The 22,053-nt window shown below is 39.3% G+C and overlaps 1 protein-coding gene across 1 annotated transcript; it reads left to right on the top strand.

Moving 5' to 3' along the window:
- The first annotated feature begins 15,772 nt into the window (after window positions 1-15,772).
- Window positions 15,773-16,729, top strand: LOC131831442 (olfactory receptor 2V1-like). Its single transcript, XM_059173498.1, has one exon. The coding sequence runs from the start codon at window positions 15,776-15,778 to the stop codon at window positions 16,727-16,729; it is 954 nt and encodes a 317-aa protein (XP_059029481.1). The 5' UTR covers window positions 15,773-15,775.
- The last annotated feature ends 5,324 nt before the right edge of the window (window positions 16,730-22,053 follow it).

Consider the following 22,053-nt stretch of genomic DNA (forward strand, 5'->3'; position numbering starts at 1 on the left):
TTTCTGTATGTGCCATGGAAAATTGCAGCCTCCCATAGTGTGTGCCCACTGCCACCCTTCAGCAGTAATCCAGGGGCCCAGAAGATCCACTGCTCTTTGTAATTCTAAAACCATGAGCATCTGCAGACTGCACACACACCCCAAGTTCCTGGATCATGTCTGGGTGCCGCTCTAATGTCCTTTACAGGTTGCCACCACCATGCAAGTTTTTGCCCCCTTGGGCACAGGTTCCAGATTTTTTCAAGCTGCTCAGTGGTTATGAACAGGCCTGGCTCATAAATTTATGGAGATCTGAGCTCAGAATCCCTTCCTGGGCTTGCTGACCATGATCTGGTTCCTTGCTTCACTGCTCTGGCACTCTGCCAGGTCAGGCACACCTTATGCTCTGTGGGTCTTCATATCCTGAGACCACAATACCCTACCGAGAATTCTACCTTTTCTTTTCCAGAGCCACATTTAGAGAGAAATGTTTCTCACTAGAGCAGATTTCTGAGGATTCTGATTTTGCACCCTGGTGTTGTATCATTTTCCAGGAGCCACCTTGTGGAGGCTCCCTCCCCCTTCTGTGTATTTTCCAATATCTCCTCACAGATTCAGCACTCCACGTGTACTACCTTGCGAAAAGTGGTTGCTTTTCTGCTTGTAGAGATCCAGTTATATATTCTTATATCTCAGGTTGATTTCATGGGTGTTCAGAATGGTTTGATAGGGGACGCCTGGGTGGCTCAGTTGGTTGGACGACTGCCTTCGGCTCAGGTCATGATCCTGGAGTCCCGGGATCGCGTCCCACATCGGGCTCCCAGCTCCATGGGGAGTCTGCTTCTCTCTGACCTTCTCCTCGCTCATGCTCTCTCTCACTGTCTCTCAAATAAATAAATAAAATCTTTAAAAAAAAAAAAAAAAGAATGGTTTGATAGATATCCAGCTAAAACCAGTTGAAAGGAGTCCCCTACTCCTCTGCTATCTTGCCTCCTTACTCTGCTTTTATTTGTTTAAGAATGCCAAAATATTTTCTTCAATGTCAAGAATAGTTTTTCAAGATCTAGAATTATTATTTGGAATTTTTGTTTTTTTTCTCCGTGGTTTCAAATGGTCAGTGAACTCTTTTCTGGTTGCCATGGTTTCTGATGATAAATCTGATGTTAATCTTATTGTGCCCATGTACACGATGAGTTGCTTCTCTCTTGCACCTTTCAGGACTCTCTGTCTTTGGATTACAACAATTTGAATATAATGGTCTCTGTATGGATCTTTCTGCATCCTGAATTTCATTTAACTTCTTAAGTGCATTGATCCATATCTTTTTTTTCAAGTTTGAATAGCTTCCAACAATTCTTTAATTGTTGAAATTCTTTAATTTAATCCTTCTTGCACCTTTTATTCTCTCTCTCTTAAATTTCCAAATACCTATGTTGCTATGCTTGATGGTGTCCCACAGAGAACTTAGGCTCTTTTCCTTATACATACTTTTTTTTTTTTTCTTTCTGTGCTTTATACCTAACAATCTGAATTAAAAACTATCATTAAGGGCGCCTGGGTGGCTCAGTGGGTTAAGCCACTGCCTTCGGCTCAGGTCATGATCTCAGGGTCCTGGGATCGAGTCCCGCATCGGGCTCTCTGCTCAGCAGGGAGCCTGCTTCTCTCTCTCTCTCTGCCTGCCTCTCCATCTACTTGTGATTTCTCTCTGTCAAATAAATAAATAAAATCTTTAAAAAAAAAATAAAAACTATCATTAAGTTTCTTGACTTTTTTCTTACATTTCTTTATTCCTTTTCATGCTTTGCAACTTTTCATCCTCAATGTTTTGAATATTATGTGTTAACCCTACAAATCCCTACTTAGGATTTATTTAATCAATTTATGATTTTTTAATTTTTAAAATTGACATATTATGTATTATTTGCTTCAGGGGTATAGGTCTATGAATCATCAGTCCACAGCACTCACTGTAGCACATACCCTCCCCAATGTCCATAACCCAGCCACACTATCTGCCCCCCACCCCCAGCAGCCCTGTTTGTTTCCTGAAATTGAGTCTCTTATGGTTTGTCTCCCTCCCAATCCCATCTTGTTTCATTTTTTCTCCTTCCTGCCCACCATGACCCCCACCCTGCTTCCCAAATTCCTCATATCAGAGAGATCGTATGATAATTGTCTTTCTCTGATTGACTTATTTTGCTTAGCATAATACTCTCTAGTTCCATCAATGTCATTGCAAATGGGAAGATTTTGGGTTTTCTTGATGGCTGCATTATATTCCATTGTATATAATACCACATCTTCTTTATCCATTCATCTGTTGATGGATATCTCGGTTCTTTCCATAGTTTGGCTATTGTGGACTTTGCTGCTATAAACATTCAGGTGCATGTGTCCCTTCAGATTACTGCATTTGTATCAGTAGTGTGATTGCTGGGTTGTAAGATAGCTCTATTTTCAACTTTTTGAGGAACCTCCATACTGTTTTCCAGAGTGGCTGCACCAGCTTGCATTCCCGAGTGTAGGAAGGTTTTCCTTTCTCCACTTCCTTGCCAACATCTGTCATTTCCTGACTTGTTAATTTTAGCCATTCTGACTAGTGTGAGATGGTATCTAACTGTGGTTTTGCTTTGTGTTTCCCTGATGCTAAGTGATGCTGAGCACTTTTTCTTTTATTTTTTTAATTTAATTTTATTTTTTCGGTGTTCCAAGATTCATTGTTTATGCCCCCTGAGTGATGTTGAGCACTTTTTCATGTGTCTGTTGGCCATTTGGATATCTTCTTTGCAGAAATGTCTGCTCATGTCCTCTGCCCATTTTTTGATTGTATTATTCTTTGGGTATTGAGTTTGATAAGATCTTTATAGAATTTGGATACTAGCTTTTTATCTGATATGTCATTTGCAAATATCTTCTCCCATTCTGTCAGTTGTCTTTTGGTTTTGTTGATTATTTCCTTTGCTGTGCAAAAGGTTTTGATCTTGATGAAGATTTTTTTTTTTTGAAGTCCATTTTTGCTCTTGCTTCCCTTGCCTTTGGTGATGTTTCTAGGAAGAAATTACTGTGACTGAGGTTGAAGAGTTTCTGCCTGTGTTCTCCTCAAGGATTTTGTTGGATTCATGTCTCACATTGAGGTCTTTCATCAATTTTGAGTCTATTTTTGTGTGTGGTGTAAGGATATCATCCAGTTTCATTCTTCTGCATGTGGGTGTCCAATTTTCCCAACACAATTTGTTGAAGAGACTGTCTTTTTTCTCATTGGACATTCTTTCCTGCTTTGTCCAAGGTTAGTTGATCATAGAATTGAGGGTCCATTTCTGGGCTCTCTATTCTGTTCCATTGATCTATGTGTCTGTTTTTGTGCCAGTACCATACTGTCTTAATGATGACAACTTTGTAATAGAGCTTGAAGTCTGGAGTTGTGATGTCATCAACTTTGATTTTGTTTTTCAACATTCCTCTGGCTATTTGGGGTCCTTTCTGGTTCCATATAAATTTTAGGATTATTTGTTCCATTTCTTTGAAAAAAACTGATCGTATTTTGATAGAGATTGCATTAAATGTGTAGATTGCTCCAGGTAGCATAGACATTTTCACAATATTTGCTCTTCTAATCCATGAGCATGGAACATTTTTCCATTTCCTTATGTCTCCCTCAATTTCTTTCATGAGTACTTTATAGTTTTCTGAGTACAGATTCTTTGCCTCTTTGGTTAGGTTTATTCCTAGGTATCTTATGGTTTTGGGTGCAATCATAAATGGGATTGACTCCTTAGTTTCTCTTTCTTCTGTCTTGCTGTTAGGGTATAGAAAGGCAACTAATTTCTGTGTATTAAATTTATATCCTGATATTTTACTGAATTCCTGTATGGGTTCTAGCAGTTTTGGAATGGAGTCTTTTGGGTTTTCCACATACAGTATCATATCACCTGCAAAGAGTAAGAGTGAGTCTTCTTCTTTGATGATTCAGATGCCTTTTATTTCTTTTTGCTTTCTGAATGCTGAAGCTAGGACTTCTAGTACTATGTTGAATAGCAGTGGAGATAGTGGACATCCCTTCTTTGTTCCTGAACTTAGGAGAAAATCTCTCAGTTTTTCACCATTGAGAATAATATTCACTGTGGCTTTTTCCTAGATGGCTTTGATGATGCTGAGGTATGTACCCTCTACCCTACAATTAAAGAGTTTTGATCAAGAAAGGATGCCATTTTTTGTGAAATGTTTTTTTCAGTATCTATTGAGAATATCATATGGTTCTTCTTCTTTCTTTTATTAATGTGTTGTATCACATTGATTGATTTGTGGAAGTTAAACCAACCTTGAAGCACAGGAATAAATCCGACGTAGTTGTGATGAATAATCCTTTTAATGTACTGTTAGATCCTTTTGGATAGTATTTTGGTGAGAATTTTTCCATCTGTGTTTATCAAGGATATTGGTCTGTAATTCTTTTTGATGGAGTCTTTGTCTGGTTTTGGGATCAAGGTAATGCTGGCCTCATAAAATGAGTTTGGAAGTTTTTCTTCCATTTCTATTTTTTGGAACAGTTTTACGAGGATTGGTAATTCTTCTTTAAATGTGTGGTAGAATTCCCCTTGGGAAGGCATCAGGTGCTGGGCTCTTGTTTGTTGGGTTATTTTTAAAAATTTTTATTTTATTTTATTTTTAAAAATTAATTAATTTTTTTATAAATTAATTTATTTATTTTCAGAAAAACAGTATTCATTATTTTTTCACCACACCCAGTGCTCCATGCAATCCGTGCAGCTCCAATACCCACCACCTGGTACCCCAACATCCCACCCCCCGCCACTTCAAACCCTCAGATTGTTTTTCAGAGTCCATAGTCTCTCATGATTCACCTCCCCTTCCAATTTACCCCAACTCCCTTCTCCTCTCTAACACCCCTTGTCCTCCATGATATTTGTTATGCTCCACAAATAAGTGAAACCATATGATGGTTGACTCTCTCTGCTTGACTTATTTCACTCAGCATAATCTCTTCCAGTCCCGTCCATGTTGCTACAAAAGTTGGGTATTCATCCTTTCTGATGGAGGCATAATACTCCATAGTGTATATGGACCACATCTTCCTTATCCATTCATCCATTGAAGGGCATCTTGGTTCTTTCCGAAGTTTGGCGACCGTGGCCATTGCTGCTATAAACATTGGGGGTACAGATGGCCCTTCTTTTCACGACATCTGTATCTTTGGGGTAAATACCCAGGAGTGCAATGGCAGGGTCATAGGACACTGCAGGAAATATTAAGGGGGGTTCTATAAAAAGGAAAAATTCCAAGAATAGCATTGAACAGAAATATAGAGACAGTCTAGAGAAAGAAAGACTTCAAAGGTAACTTGATGTCAATAAAAACGTATCTATCAATAATCATTCTCAATGTGAATGGCCTAAATGTGCCCATAAAATGGCACAGGGTTGCAGATTGGATAAAACGACAGGACCCATCCACATGTTGTCTACAAGAGACCCATTTTGAACCTAAGCATACAGCCAGACTGAAAGTGAAGGGATGGAGAAGCATCTTTCATGCCAATGGGCCTCAAAAGAAGGCCGGGGTAGCGATTCTCATATCAGATAAATTAGACTTTAAACTAAAGACTGTAGTCAGAGATACAGAAGGACACTACATAATCCTTAAAGGGACTATCCACCAAGATGATCTAACAATTGTAAATATCTATGCTCCCAATATGGGAGCAGCCAATTACATAAGAAAACTGTTAATCAAGATAAAGAGTCATATTGATATGAATACACTAATCGTTGGAGATCTGAACACGCCTCTCTCAGAAATAGACAGATCATCGAAGCAGAAAATTAATAAAGAAAGAAGAGCATTGAATGACACATTGGACCAGATGGACCTCATAGATATATACAGAACAATTCCACCCTAAAACAACAGAATACTCATTCTTCTCAAGTGCACATGGAACCTTCTCCAGAATAGACCACATACTGGGTCACAAATCAGGACTCAACTGATACCAAAAGACCGAGATTATTCCCTCCATATTCTAAGATCACAATGCTTTGAAACTGGAGCTCAATCACAAGGAAAAGTTCCGAAGGAACTCAAACACCTGGAAGCTAAAGACCACCTTGCTTAAGAATGCTTGGATCAACCAGGAGATCAAAGAAGAACTGAAACAATTCATGGAAACCAATGAGAATGAAGACACTTCTCTCCAAAACCTATGGGATACAGCAAAGGTGGTCCTAAGGGGGAAATACATAGCCATCCAAGCCTCCCTCAAAAAAACTGAAAAATACAGAATACACCAGCTGTCTCTACACCTTAAAGAACTGGAGAATCAACAAAAGATCACATAAGAAGGGAAATCATCAAGATTAGAGCTGAGATCAATGAGGTAGAAACCAGAGATACAGTAGAACGAATCAATGAAACTAGAAGCTGGTTTTTTGAAAGAATCAATAAGATTTATAAACCATTGGCCACACTAATCCAAAAGAAAAGAGAGAAAGCCCAAATTCATAAAATTATGAATGAAAAGGGAGAGATTGCAACTAACACCAAGGAAGTAGGAACAATCATCAGAAGTTATTATCAACAGTTATATGCCATTAAGCTTAGCAACCTAGATGAAATGGATGCATTCCTGGAAAACTATAAACTACCAAAATTGAACCAGGAAGAAATCGACAACCTGAAAAAGACCAATATCTAGTAACGAGATTGAAGCAGTGTTCAAAAACCTCCCAAAAAACAAGAGCCTAGTACCTGAGGGATTCCCTGGGGAATTCAACCAAACTTTCAAAGAAGAAATAACACCTATTCTCCTGAAGCTGTTTCAAAAAATTGAAGCAGAAGGACTTCCAGCCTCTTTCTATGAAGCCAGCATTACCCTGATCCCCAAACCAGGCAAAGACCCTACCAAAAAGAAGAATTTCAGACCAATATCACTGATGAATATGGATGCTAAGATTCTCAACAAGATCCTAGCCGACAGGATCCAACAGCACATTAAAAAGATGGGATCAGGTGGGATTCCCTGATCAGGTGGGATTCATCCCTGAGCTACAAGGATGGTTCAACATTCACAAATCAATCAATGTGATACAACAAATTAATATGGGTGATTTTTTTTGATGACTGCTTCAATCTCCTTACTGGTTGTGGGTCTGTTCAGGTTTTCTATTTTTTTCTGGTTCAGTTTTGGTAGTTTATATGTCTCGAGAAATGCATCCACTTCTTCCAGATTGTCAGATTTGCTGGTGCACAGTTGCTCATAATATGTTCTTTTAATTGTTTGTATTTCTTTGGTGGTGGTTGGGATCTGTCTGTTTTAATTTATGATTTTATTAATTTGGGTCCTTTCTCTTTTCTTTTTGATAAGTCTGGCCAGGGGTTTATCAATCTTATTAATTCTTTTAAAGAACCAGCTCCTAGTTTGATTTGTTCTATTGGTTTTTTGGTTTCTATTTCATTGATTTCTGCTCTGATATTTATGATTTCTCTTCTCCTGCTGGGTTTAGGCTTTCTTTGCTGTTCTTTCTCCAGCTCCTTTAGGTGTAGAGTTAAGTTGTGTACTGGAGACCTTTCTTGTTTCTTGAGAAAGGCTTGTATTGTTATAAACTTTCCTCTCAGTACTGCCTTTGCTGTGTCCCACAGATTTTGAAGAGTTGTGTTTAAAATAAAATAAAATAAAATAAAATATAAGGCTCAATACAATAAAGGGATAGAAAATGACTATAACACTGAAAATTTGAAAAGATTTTTAAAAAGATATTGATAGGATAAAATAGTTTTTACAAAGTTAAGAAGGAAAGAGGAAACATTTTTAAAAATAGAGTAAGAAAAATTTTAAAATTTAAATTTGAAAGATTAAGAATCATCAGGGGGAAAAAAGCTGCAAATGCTATGTATTGCTTTCCCCTAGCTCTGGAGTTCTGTAGTTTTCATTGGTCAGTGAACTTGGTCTTGGCTGGATGTTCTTGCTGATCTTCTGGGGGAGGGGCCTGTTGCAGTGAGTCTCAAATGTTTTTGCCCAGGATGAATTCCACTGCCCTTGCCAGAGGCCAGGCCAAGCAATCTTATCAGATTCGCACTTGGGAGCTTTTGTTCCCTGAACGCTTTCCATACTGCTTTGGAAGATGGAAATGAAAATGGCAGCCTCCCAATCTCTGTCCCAGGAGGAGCTGAGAGCTCAGGGCCCCACTCCTCAGTGTGCCCTCAGAGAAAAGCAGTCAATCCTTCCCATCTCCCTGGTCATATTCCGAGCTCACCTGACCTGTGATCCAGCATTTCCATCTCTGGCATATGGCCCCGTTTGGAGTCCCCCAACTGCTGCGTACTCCCATGCCACTCCTCCTGGAGGAGGAAGGTGAGGCTCCAGGATCTGTCACTTGTGGGGTCTCTACTCAAAATGAAGTGCCCTGATTGTGCCTCAAGTCATGGTTTATGATAACCCTGAGCTGAAAGCCCACTCCTTGACTCTGTCTCTGTAGCCAGCTTTGCTGCTCTGATACCTGGGTGCTCTGCAGATTCAGACATTCCTGGTGTTTTTGTGACCCTGCTGCTCCTGAGACCACACTGTCCCCCTGAAGTCTCCCCCCTTCCCTATCCCCCCTCACCCCTCACTTAGCCCATGGTCGATGTCCCTCAGTGGAAAAGACTTCTAGAAATTCTGACTTTGTGCTCCACTGCTCTACCACTTGCTGGGAGCCAGGCCCCCCCTCCCATCCCCCATGGTCTCTCTTCCTTGGCTTCATTTCTCCGCATGTCCTACCTTCAAGAAAGTGGTCAATTTTCTCTTCTTAGAATTGCTGCTCTTCTTCTCTTTGATTTCCTGTTGAGTTTGTAAGTGCTCAGAATGGTTTGATAACTATTTAGCTGAACTCCTGGGGCCTAATGATATTTAGGTCTCCTACTCCTCTGCCATTTTGCCCCTTCTCCCAATTTATTTATTTCTATAGTTAATTAATCCATTAATTGATATTTGGGATACATAATTTGTTTAGTGAGTTCTATTTTAATAAGGTGTGTATTATTGTCTCTGCCTTCTAGCCTTAGGGAGATGGGAGGGCAGTGACACTAGCACCTATAATTTTTAGATCCTGTAACAGGGAGAACACTTTAGAAACTTTCTACCTTCTAATTCTCACAACATATATTTGTAGTGAACATCATCATTCTTATTTTACACATGAGAAAATGGGTTCAGATTAGTCCCTAGCAAGGTGGGGTCTACATAAGATTCCCACCCAGCTCTGTCTGACTTCGAGGTCAAGTGTCTGTGCTATGTTACTTTTGTTTGTGTGAATTTCTTGGTATGAGAGAAAGTGAAGTTGGTGGGAGCTGATAGGAGAGTGGGAGGAGATAAGTGCCAGGGACAGATGAACTCTTGATCATAGTAGAGTGTTTGTTGAATACTTGACCTCTTAGAGACTGCTTTGAATTTTAGTGGAATTGAGCTCTGAGATCAGTGTGATCTTGGATGGTTGCATCCTCATTAAGCCAAGGTCCTGGGGGTAGGCAGAAAGATGCAGAGTGGTGATGGTCTGGAAGTCACTGGATGCCCTTTGTTTACACACAGTATTTAGTGGACATTCTCAAGGTGGGCCACAAAACAAAACAAAAGCCAATGTTCCCCATTCCCTTTCAGAATAGAGGAAGAGACAATTCCTTTCAGGTAGACCCATAGAAACCCTCCTCAGTTTTCTTCTCCTCCTTCTCCTAGGAGATAGTTTATTTGTTGATGTAGCTGAGATGAGCAGAGAAGTTTGCAGGCGCCTCCTTTCCCTGGGAATTTAATTGCCAAAGACTGGGGACAGAGATGTGGCAGAGGAGGGGTCTCCAAGGATTTGTGAAAATAGAAGTAACTTTCCTTAGTCACAGCAGAGGAGAACAATGGAGTGAGGAGTGAGAGAATAAAACCTTTAGCCTAGCACTGGGCCCTGCCCAACAAAGGGTCTCTTCCAAAGGTTAGGGGCTTCCTGCTGGTTCCCAGTGAATGCTTCTTCCACTCCTGGTCCAGGTTACTCTGGATGCTCTCTTATGGATGGGGGATGTATGATGTCTTTGTACTATAATTGTTGTTCTGGAAGGAAGGCTTGTTCTGGAAGGAAATATCTATGTGGTTAAGAAAACACTGCCTGGATTTTAGCATGAGGCTGACTCTTCTAGGTTTTTGTTTGTTTGTTTGTTTATGTTCTATTCAGAACCCATTTTCCTCCCATCTTAACCAATTTTATTTTTTAATATTTTGTTTATTTATTTGAGAGAAAGAGAGCACAAGCAGGGGAAGCACAGAGGCAAAGGGAGAAGCATTCTTCCTACTGAGCAGAAAGCCTGCCATGGGACTTGGTCCCAAGACCCCAGAATCCTTACCTGAACCAAAGTCAGATGCTTAAGCAACTGAACCACCCAGGTGCCCCTCCATTTCAAACAATTTTTTTAGAATATTTTATTTATTTATTTGACAGAGATCACAAGTAGGCAAAGAGGCAGGCAGAGAGAGAGAGAGGGAGAGAGAGAGAGGAGGAGGAGGAAGCAGGCTCTCTGCTGAGAAGACAGCCCAATGCAGGACTCAATCCCAGGACCCCAAGATCATGACATGAGCCAAAGGCAGAGGCCCCACCACTGTCACTCAGGTGCCCCCATTTTCACCAATCTTAAAGCATTTCTTCAAAATCTCTCCACAGCCCTTCTTGAAGATATCAGGGATTTCCTACCCATTAAGGGGTGCCCCAAGCACCTCAGTCAACTCCCATTTTCACAGTATATGAAAGATTCTGGAGGAGTTCTGACCACACAAGAACTTCTTTTTTAATTCTGGAAAATTTCTCCTCTAAGGGAATGTCCTTTTTCCATTGCAGTCCCACTTCCTTCTAAGGAGATGGAGGTTCACTGGCTTCCCTGCACTGAAAGAGACCCACTGCAGACCCAACTGACTGATTAGAGAAGCCCTCCTTTGGTGGTGAAGTCTGTCTTCCAAGGACATAGGGCTTCAGTCTCCTGATCTGTCCTCATCTTCTCACTAGCACTTTCTCGTGTCATTGATTACACGGTTTCCAGTAAGATTTTTCCTTCTATGTGACTTGTATTTCCCCTCTTAATGCTTAAAATGTTTGTTCACTTCTCAATTACCTTTGCCATTCTGCTTACTATTTCTCTTGAGGTACAGACCTCCTGTGTGGTTAGATTTTGTTTCTGGAATGTTATTTTGCCTCCCAATTCTTTATTCTGTGGGTAGAACTAGAAATGACCTCAGGTCTCTCTCGTTCAACCTGTCATGTTGCTGCTTGGGAGAGAAGTCCACTGAGACCCAGGAGAGGAAGAGAATTTCTCAGGGTCTCACCACAGGTTTTAGGAAGGATGGGCACTGTTTTGTCTTTTCAATTCTAGAGAGGATGTGACAATGGCCAGACCTTCTGAAAATGCTCCCCATCCCCTCACCAAATGTTACCAGGAAAGCTATCTATCCCTGATGACATCTGGCTGTTAGATTTTGAATGAGAGTGGTGAAATCATCTCCTGCTGACCCACCACATGGGCCTATGTTTCTTTTTTCTTTATGTAGCAGATAATTTATTTATTATTTATTATTTATTTTTTTAAATTTAAATTCAGTTGTATTTCTAACTCTTGGGGAAAACTTTCTGTGTGCTGCTCCTCCACACCTTATACGTATTATTCCATGTGGATATTTTTTCCTATGTTCCTTCTTCTTGAAAGACATTTAGGGTCCTGCTGTAATTTTGAAAAGCATACTTTGGTGCCTTGCTCACTTCTATTTCCATTCCACAAGTTCCTTTCATTTCATAGCTGTCCCATGAATCTGACTACTCTCTACTGAAGTTCTGCCCAACACAATTCCCAGTGCACCTCTTTGGGAGTCTCTTACACACAGCTTAGGGCTTTGAGAATTCTGATCTGAGGAATGGAGGATGCCTTCTTGCTATAAAATATCTCCCAATATTGTCCGACTGAAAAAAAAATATGTGTTGTAGCCACTTGGTAAGACTTTACCAGGAGAAATTTGCATCTCTATTGGAGGAAGCTAGGAGGGTCAGGCCATGACTATTGCCACTGTGCATATTGGAACCACCTGTTTCTGGTGCCTGAGAGGTACAGGGCAGCTATAGAAGACCTTGATGGGGCACGACTTCCAAAGAGAGCCAGAGGGGTTTGCAGGCTTTGTGGTCTACTCCACACTTTTCAAATATGATGGGAGAGTTAGAAATGCTGGGCTCTCACATCCCCCAGAGTCCCAGAAGTCAAAGAGATTATTGTGGCATTGATAACAGGAGAGCTCTGCTCCTCTGCCTGGCTGCCCATTTCACTCAGGTGCCCCCTGTCTGTCTGTTCCTCATCCCACGTGTTGTTGCCTTTCCTCTGATCCTTCTTTCTTAGCATCTGTGTCATCTCTTTCTCATTGTGTCTATGTTCCCTGCCCTCTATTGCATTGTCTTTGTTTTCTTACTCTTGGTCTCTTCTGGTGTCATTTCTGATAGCCTAACATTTTCCTTCTTTACTTTTCTCTATTTTGTCACATCCTTTTATCTTGTCGCCTTTTCCTTGACATCTTCCCATTACTCCTTTCATCTTTCCCTTCTTCCCTTCATCTCCTGTTAATGCTCTACTTTCTAACTTCCCACCCCTTCTCTCATGCCTCACAGCATTCTGTGTGGTCACTCTGATGTCTACTGTCATGCCCTAGGTTGGGGCTCTCAATCTGCTCTAAGTGCTATGACTACAGTGCTTATGACCACATAGCTTTGGCAACAAAGATCTCCTACAACACCCACTGATGTGACATTTAGAATAGTATACATATCAGTGTTACTTTTTCTATAAAAGAAACTTTAAAAATATGAATTTATTACTTTTGCTTGAAAAAACACTAGTTTTTACTTGTATAGGTTTTTTTTAAAAGTGTTATGCTACAAAGGAAGTTTAAAGAGAAAATATCTTCCAGGTACATCAGTTACCTGCTCATATGACAGTCCTCACTTAAGTTCAAGGAATACATGAAGACATTCTTACCAAAAACTAAAATATTACAGATCAAGCTAGGGTCTCTCTTTGACCATAATCCCCACTCAATCCTAACCCTCTCTGCAGGGTAACTTACTGTTATTATACTCTGTGTCCTTCAGCAATTTATGTGTATTTGTTTCTCATATTCCTGCCTGAGAACATTTCATTTGCCAAATTTATATCAACTTTTGTGATATTTATGTTTTCTGGTTATTAGTGAAATACAGCAGTCTTTTACAATTCATTTATTTATTAATTTAAATTAAATTAGCCAAGGTATTATCATTAGTTTTTTAAAGCATAAGTGGGTTAACTGAACATAATAATAAGATTAATTTTTTAAATTTTTTTATTATGTTCAGTTAACCCACTTATGCTGGTTAACACCATTAGTTTTGATATACTGTTCACTGATTTATTAGTTGAATGTAATACCCAGGGCTCATCATTTCATGTGCCCTCTTTAATTCCCATCATCTAGTTTTTTTCCTTTTCTGAGAATTACTGCTGACTTTTTTACTCCTCTTTCTTACTGATTTATGGGTGTACTTTATATCTTTTGGAAGATATTTGTGAAGATCTATGAATCCTTTTCTAGTACATATTGTATAATATGTATATAATATGTATATAATACATGTATATAATATGTATATAATATTGTAAATACTTATGATTGTAATACTATATCTTATAAATATTTTGTTTATTTTTATGTTTTATTTAATGAGATTGCCCCTACTCTGAAGTCATAGACATATTATTATTTTCTTCTGATGATGTTAAAGTTTCTCTACTTAGTTCTTTAACCTGCTAGGAATTTATTTTTGTGTGTGGTATGAGGTAGGAATCTAAATTTTTTTTTCAAAACAGGTGAAAAAAATTTCCAAATCATTTATTGAATAGCCTTCCCCCCCCCAGATTTTACACCATATTTTAAAAATTGGACTACAAATTTTCATGCACACATGGGTCTGATTCTGACTTACTTTGATCTGTCAATTTGCTTATTCCTTCACCAATACTAGACTTTATTTTTTGATTACTGAAAAGTCAGTTTTACTTTTTTCAAGATTACTTTGGCTTTTTTTCACTTTGTCTATTTTTAAGCAAATATTTATTAAGTACACAATACAAGCTGGGCATGCATGTTGGTTTCCACTTTATTGACTTCCATTACAAATCCTGTGGAACATCACTTCAACATTATATTTATGTATTTTTTTAGACCATTTAGGTGTCTCACAGAATACAATTCAAGAGGCACAAAGTGTATACCATAAAGACTCTTTCCTACTCTAGATCCCTTTAGTCTGATTTTTATCATTCTTTCCACTGAGACAAACAGTGTTACTAGTTTTTTTTTACTTCATTTCAGAGATTTTTACCAAAGATATAAATATACACACACATTTCTTTTTTAAATACACAAAAGTAAAATATATTATTATGTAATATTACATGATATAATATGTAACATTATATAGTTATATGGTTACAACCTATAACATAATTTATATGTAAAACATATAAATTATATGTAAAACAATTATGACATACATCTATACAGTATGTAATATAACAACTTATATGTACAATTATAATAAATGCATTGCTCTGTTCTGTGCTGCTTTCACTGAACAGTATCATTAAAGAAAATTCTATATTGACACAACTTCATTAATAGGCCAATCAGAGAAAGATAATTATCATGTGGTTTCACGCATATGTGGAATATAAGAAACAGCACAGGGCATCATAGGGGAAGGGAGGGAAAACTTAATGGGAAGTCAGAGAGAGAAAAACCATGAGAGACAATTAACTATAGGAAACAAAATGAAACAAAAGTTAAGTTCATCTTACCTTTTTAACTTTTTGTGGAAACTCCATACTATTTTTCACAGTGCACATTCTTCATTTTTGTTAGAGATTCTTTTTCTTAAAGAGGATTTAGAGAAAGGGGAACCCTCTTAGACCATTGGTGGGAATGTAAACTGGTGCAGCCACTCAAAACCGTATTGAGTTTCCTCAAAAAGTTAAAAATAGAGTTACCCTATGACCCAGCAATTACACTACTAGGTATTTATCCAAAAGTTATAAACATGGTGAGTCTAAGAGGCACATGCACCCCAATGTTTATAGCAGCAATGTCTACAATAGCCAAACTATGGAAAGAGCCCAGATGTCCATCAATAGATGAATGGATAAAGAAGAGATGGTGTAAATATATATAGGAATATTACTCTGCCTTCAAAAAGAATGAAATCTTATATTTGCAATGATGTGGATGGAACTAGAGGGTATTATCCTAAGTGAAGTAGTTAGAGAAAAGCAAATATTATAAGATTTCACTCTATGTAGAATTTGAGACACAAAATAGATGAACATAGAGGAAAGGAAGGAAAACAAAATAAGTCAAAATAAGAGAAGGAGAAAAATCATAAGAGACTCTTAATGACAGGAAACAAACTGAGGGTTGCTGGAAAGGAGGTGGATGGGGGTATAGGATAACTGGGTGATGGGCATTAAGGAGGGTGCTTGGTATAATGAGCACTGGGTGATACATGTGACTGATGAATCACTATACTTTACCTCTGAAACTTAAAAAAAAAAAAGAGAGAAACTTAGAGAATTTATTCTAAACCAAGTAGCATTTAAAGAGGACAATACATTGGGCAAAGTTTTAATGTCTTTAGTATTGTGTCACTAAACATATACCACCTGCTTCTAGATCCCAACACATCGTCTGGCTCATTCCTCTGTAGGAACAATGGTCTGGGTGGGAAACCAGACTCTCATCTCCCACTTCATCCTCCTGGGCCTTTTCACCCACTCGCCACTACACCTCTTCTTCTTTTCTGTCATCATGGTCATGTTCCTGGTGGCCCTCTCTGGCAATGGACTCATGATCCTCCTCATCACCATCGACTCCCATCTGCACAGCCCCATGTACTTCTTCCTCAGCTGGCTGTCACTCATGGACCTCATGCTCATTTCCACCATCGTGCCGCGGATGGCCACTGACTTCCTCCTGGGCCGTGGCTCCATCTCCTTCACAGGCTGTGGACTCCAGATCCTCTTCTTCCTCACCCTCCTGGGAGATGAATGCTTCCTGCTGGCCTTCATGGCCTATGACCGCTATGTGGCCATCAGCAACCCACTGAGGTACTCAGTGATCATGAGCCACCGTGTTTGCTGGCTCATGGTGGCAGGGTCCTGGCTCTTTGGCCTGGTGGATGGACTGATCCAAGCCATTTTCACCCTTCGCTTCCCCTACTGTGGCTCTCAGGAGATTGACCACTTCTTCTGTGAGGTCCCTGCCATACTGAAGTTGGCCTGTGCTGACACCTCCCTCTATGAGACTATGATATATGTCTGTTGCATCCTAATGCTGCTCCTGCCCTTCGCTGTCATCTCTGCTTCCTACTTGCGGATCCTGGTAGCTGTGCTCCATATGCGTTCTGCTGAAGGTCGTCAGAAAGCCTTTGCTACCTGCTCTTCTCACATGGCAGTGGTTTCTCTTTTCTATGGGGCTGCCATGATCACCTACATGCGGCCTCAGGCCTACCACTCCTCCAAGCAGGACAAGGTGGTCTCAGCCTTCTATACAATGATCACCCCTATGCTTAATCCACTCATCTATAGCCTGAGGAACAAGGAAGTGTCTGGGGCTCTCAAGAAACTCCTGGGGAGGTGTCCTTGTAGGGGGACAGGGCTAGGTTGACATTGGCAACTGAAGATGTGGGCTCTGGTTCTGGGAACTTGAATTAGCTTCTGTAGTTTGACTGGAAGAGAAACAGATGCTCTGTACTGAAAATAAAAGTCATTCTTTGGTCAGAGTTCATGATATTCGCATATTAACTTAATCAAGTATGTCCATGCTGAGTATGGATAGTGTGGAAAAAGGGCTGCACCAATGGCATTACAAAGAATGGGAGATACATAACCTATACCCCACTAAATTAGCAGGTGACAAGTTTCAGCTATTTTCCTCTATGGGAATTGCCAACTGAGGAAAACACCTTGCTCAAGGTTGGTCTCTTTGGGTGGCTGCCTGAATCCCATGACTAGTCAATAAAGTATATAAAGGCTTGGTTCTTTTCCCTCAGTTTGACCCTGAAAGTCCATCCCAGCTCCAGAATGCCCTATAATAATCAGGCATCACAGGCTTCTCATCCCTGTATCCAGTTTTGCTTCCTTATCTCCACCATGAGTTCAATCCTTCCAGTGCTCTCTGATAAACCTTCCACAAGCAAAACTTGTCTCAATCTGCTTCCAGGAAACCTAACCTATGACAAGTAGAGATGAAAGAATGTTTTAAAGTCTAGTTTTCTAGATACATGTGGTCAAAATAAAATGTGGACACAGAAAACTTTGTTGCTTGATGGTATCAGAGAGAAGTCAGAAAGTTCCCTGAAGACTTGTAAGACAAGTTTAATGCAGGGGTGGCAAATGCAAATGCCTCCATATCTTGGCTATTGTAAACAATGATGTTATAAACATAGGGGTACATGTATCTCTTTGAATTAGTGTTCTTGTATTCTTTGGGTAAATACCTAGGAGTGCAATTCCTGGATCAAAAGATAATTCTTTTTTCAACTTTTGGAGGAACCTCTATACTGTTTTCCACAATGGTTGCACCAGTTTGCATTTCCACCAATAGTGCAAGAGGGTTCCCCTTTTTCCACAACCTTGCCAATACTTGTTGCTTCTTGTGATGTTTGACTTTAGCCATTCCAACAGTTGTGAGGTGATATCTCATGTTAGTTTTGATTTGCATTTCCCTGATGATGAGTGATGTTGAGCATCTCTTCATGTATCTATTGGTCATCAGTAGGTCTTCTTTGGGAAAATGTCTATTTATGCCTTCTGCCTATTTTAATTAGATTATTTGGTTTTTGGGTGTTGAGTTGTATGTTTTTTTTTAAATGTATTTTGGATACTAATCTTTATTGCATATGTCATTTGTAAATATCTTCTCCCATTTCATAGGTTGCCTTTTCATTTTATTGATTGTTTCTTTTGTTGTGAAGAAGCTTTTTATTGGGATGAAGTCCCAATAGCTAATTTTTGCTTTTGTTTCCCTTGTCTCAGAAGACATATCTAGAAAGAAGTTGCTATAGTCATTGTCAAAGATGTTGCTGTCTGTATTCTCCACCAGGATTTTGATTGATTCTTCTCACATCTAGGTCTTTAACCCATTTTTAATTTTATTTTTGTATGTGTTCCACCAACATCACTATAAATGTTAAGTATTTGCCCTTTCTGATGCCTGAGTAGTATTCCACTGTATATATATACCACATCTTCTTTATCCATTCATCTGTTGATGGACATCTCAGCTCTTTCCACAGTTTGGCTATTGTGGACATTGTTGCTATGAACACTGGGAAGCCAGTGTCCCTTCGGATCACTACCTTTGTATCTTTGGGTAAATACCCAGGAGTGCAATTGCTGGGTCATAAGGTAGCTCTATTTTCAACTCTTTAAGGAATCTCTATACTATTTTCGGGAGTGGCCGTACTAGCTTGCATTCCCACAAACAGTGCAATAAGGTTCCCCTTTCTCTGCATCCTTGCCAAAATCTGGTGTTTCATGTCTTATTAATTTTAGCCATTCTGACTGTTGTGAGGTGGTATCTCATTGTGGTTTTGATTTGTATTTACCTGATGCTGAGAAATGTGGAACATTTTTTCATGTGTCTGTTGGCCATTTGCAAGTCTTCTTTGGAGAAATGTCTCTTTCTGTCTTCTGCCCATTTATTGACTGGATTCTTTATTTCCTTTGGACTGAGCTTGATGTGTCCTTTACAGGTCTTGGATACTAGTCCTTTATCTGAAATGTCATTTGCAAATATCTTTTCGCATTCTGTGGGTTGACTTTTAGTTTTGTTGACTGTTTCTTTTGTTGTATAGAAGATTTTAATCTTTTAAAAAATTTTTATATTTTTCTATTAACATATAATGTATTATTAGCCCCAGGGTTACAGGTGTGTGAATCACCAGATATACACACTTCACAGCACTCAGCATAGCACTAGAAGATTTTTATCTTGATGAAGTCACAATAGTTCATTTTTGCTTTTGTTTCCCTTGTCTTTGGAGATGTGTCTAGCAAGAGGTTGCTGTGGCTGAGGTTGAAGAGCTTGCGGCCTTTGTTCTTCTACAGGATTATGATGGATGGTCTCTGATTTAAGTCTCACTATTTGAAAGTTTAAAATTAGTCACATGGTCATTTTAAAAACAAAGAAATAATTATTTTCCTCCGATAAATAAAAGCATAGACAATGTTTACCACAGAAGATTCCCACGGAAACAACTGGAACACTGACGTACTGAAGTATGTACATTAGTGAAAAGAAAGTGAAACATAGTTGGGTACAAGATACCAGAGAGACCTCAGTTACTACTAAATTATAACTGAGTATAATTAGATGCTAATTTTAAAAAATGCAACAACTAATTTTTTGTGATAAAAGGACTTGTCAAACAAAATTCCTTCCAAACAACTTCTTAAATGAAATATTTATTTATTTATTTATTTGAGAGCATGATTAGGGGGTTGGGCACAGAAAGAGGGGCACAAGCAGGGCAGAGGAAGAGGCAGAAGGAAGGGGAGAGAATCTCAAGCAGACTCCCTGCTGAGCACAGAGTCTGGTGTGGGGCTCAAACCAATGAGCCCCACATGAGATCATGACCTGAGCAGAAGTAAGATTCTTATCCAACTGAGCCACCCATGTGCCTCAACCAAAATAGCAAGTTTTGGCATAACCAGGAAAGAGACAAAAATGATGGTTTGGGAGATGGCAACAAAGTAGGAGGACCCGAGGCTTGCCATGTCCCTTGAACATAGCTAAATAACTTTCAAGTCATCCTAAATAGCCAAGAAACTGACCTGGAGACTGACAGAACAAAATCCAAAACTAAAGAGAGAAGAGACCAAATTGAAGAAGATAGGAAGTGCAAAGAAATGGTTTAGGAGAGAAACAGATTACAGGTGCTCTGGAGAGGAAGGAATTGGGATTGCAAAGAGGGGGGGGAGACATTGAGAGAGAGAGAGAGAGAGAAGCAAGCAGGGTAACTACAAGGAGAACATTTCCCCAAGGCTATTGGCTTGAGAAATGAGAGTTCCTGAATTTTGTGAGTTAAAGCCTGGAGTTTTGAAGGTCACTGGACTTGGCTGGGGTAAAGCCTTGGGGGTATTGCACTGCTCCTGGAGATAAGGTGGGCAAACAGCCCAGGGGCAAATAGTGATCTGAAGAATGCCTGGGGTATACAGGGAGGAGATTACTCACTCTACTCCAAGTGCACCCCTGAGAAGCAGCATTCACAGAGCTGCCTTTCCAGGAAAAAAAGGAGCTTCTCAGCTCCATTACCCTCCCTTGCCCCTCAGTAAATCACAGAACCACGTGTGGGAAGCAGCACACTGCCAACGCTGGCTGCATAACTTGCTTCCACCAAGCCCCAACCCTCTGGGCTCCAGCGGGACTGCACTTCTCATTCATGCAGGCCTCAGTCCCAGCTTGATGGGCACCTCACTTAGAACACGAGCACAAACCACTGCCCATGCCGTGTTTCCCAACCTGAGAGTTCGGCAAGTCCTCACTTCTGGTGGAAGTGGTGACAGGTCTCATTTCAAAAGCAGAGTATAGCACACAAGATTAAAACTCACCACATCCAGGCCAGGGCCCAAACACTGCCCATGGCAGGCAAAGAGAGTCTTTGCAGATGACTGCCTTTAGCTCAAGTCATGACCCCAGGGTTCTGGAATCGAGCCCCAAATTAGGTTTCCTGTTGAGTGGGGAGTCTGCTTCCCTCTCTGCCTTTACACCCACCCCTGCTCCTGCTCACTTGCTCTCTTTTTCTCTCTCTGTCAGATAAATAAATAAGTAAATAGTTTTTAAAAAAGATTAGTACAGAAATAAATGATATCGAAACTAAAAAAACAACAGTACAGATCAATGAAACCAGGAGCTGGTTCTTTGAAAGAATTAATAAAATTAATAAACTTCAAAACAGACTTATCTAAAACAAAGACAAAAGACCTCAACAAAATCACAAATGAGAGAGGAAAAATAACAACCAAAATCACAGAAATACAAACAATTATGAGAGAATATCATGAAATATTATATGCCAACAAATTGGACAACCTGAAAGAAATGGATAAATTCCTAGACACATGTAAATTACCAAAATGGAAACAGGAAGAAATAGAAAACTTGAACAGAATGATAGCTAGCAAAGAAATTGAATCAATAATGAAAAAAATACCCAACTAACAGAAGTTCAGTACCAGATAGCTCCACAGGTGAATTCTACCAAACATTTATAGAAGAGTTAATCAAAAAAATAAAGAAGAGTTAACAACTATTCTTCAGAAACTATTCCAAAAAATAGGAAAAAAAGTAAAATTTCAAATTCCTTCTATGAAGCTAGAATTACCCTAATACCAAACACAGATGAAAAATATTGCTACACAAGAGAACTACAGGCCAATATACCTGATGAACCTGGATGAAAAATTCCTCAATAAAATGCTAGCACACCAAATCCAACATACATTAAAAAAATCATTTACCACTATCAGGTTGGATTTATTCCTGAGTTGCAAGTGTGGTTCAATATTCACAAGTCAATAAATGTGATATACCATGTTAATTTTTTTAAAAAAGGATAAGAACTATGCAATCATGCCAATAGATGCAAAAAAGATTTGACAAAGTACCACATCTCTTCATGATAAAAAACCCTCAACAAAATAGGTTTAGAGGGAACATACCACAACATAATAAAGGCAATATATGAAAAACCCACAGTTAATATCCTTCCTCAATGGAAAAAAACTAAGACCCATCACTTTAAGACAGGGATGTTCACAATCATAATTATTCAAATAGACCTGGAAGTCCTAGCCACAGCAACCAGACAACAAGAAATAAAAGGAATCCAAATAGGCAAGGAAGAAACAAAACTTTCACTATTGGCAGATGATACACTATGGAAAAACCCAGAAGAATCCACCAAAAAACTTCTAGAACTGATACAT

Source organism: Mustela lutreola, chromosome 5 (assembly GCF_030435805.1).
Source record: "Mustela lutreola isolate mMusLut2 chromosome 5, mMusLut2.pri, whole genome shotgun sequence".
NCBI classification, from domain to species: Eukaryota; Metazoa; Chordata; class Mammalia; order Carnivora; family Mustelidae; genus Mustela; species Mustela lutreola.

Coding starts and splice junctions, on each gene's coding strand:
- LOC131831442 (XM_059173498.1), top strand. CDS start 15,776: ATGGTCTGGGTGGGAAACCAGACTCTCATCTCCCACTTCATCCTCCTG.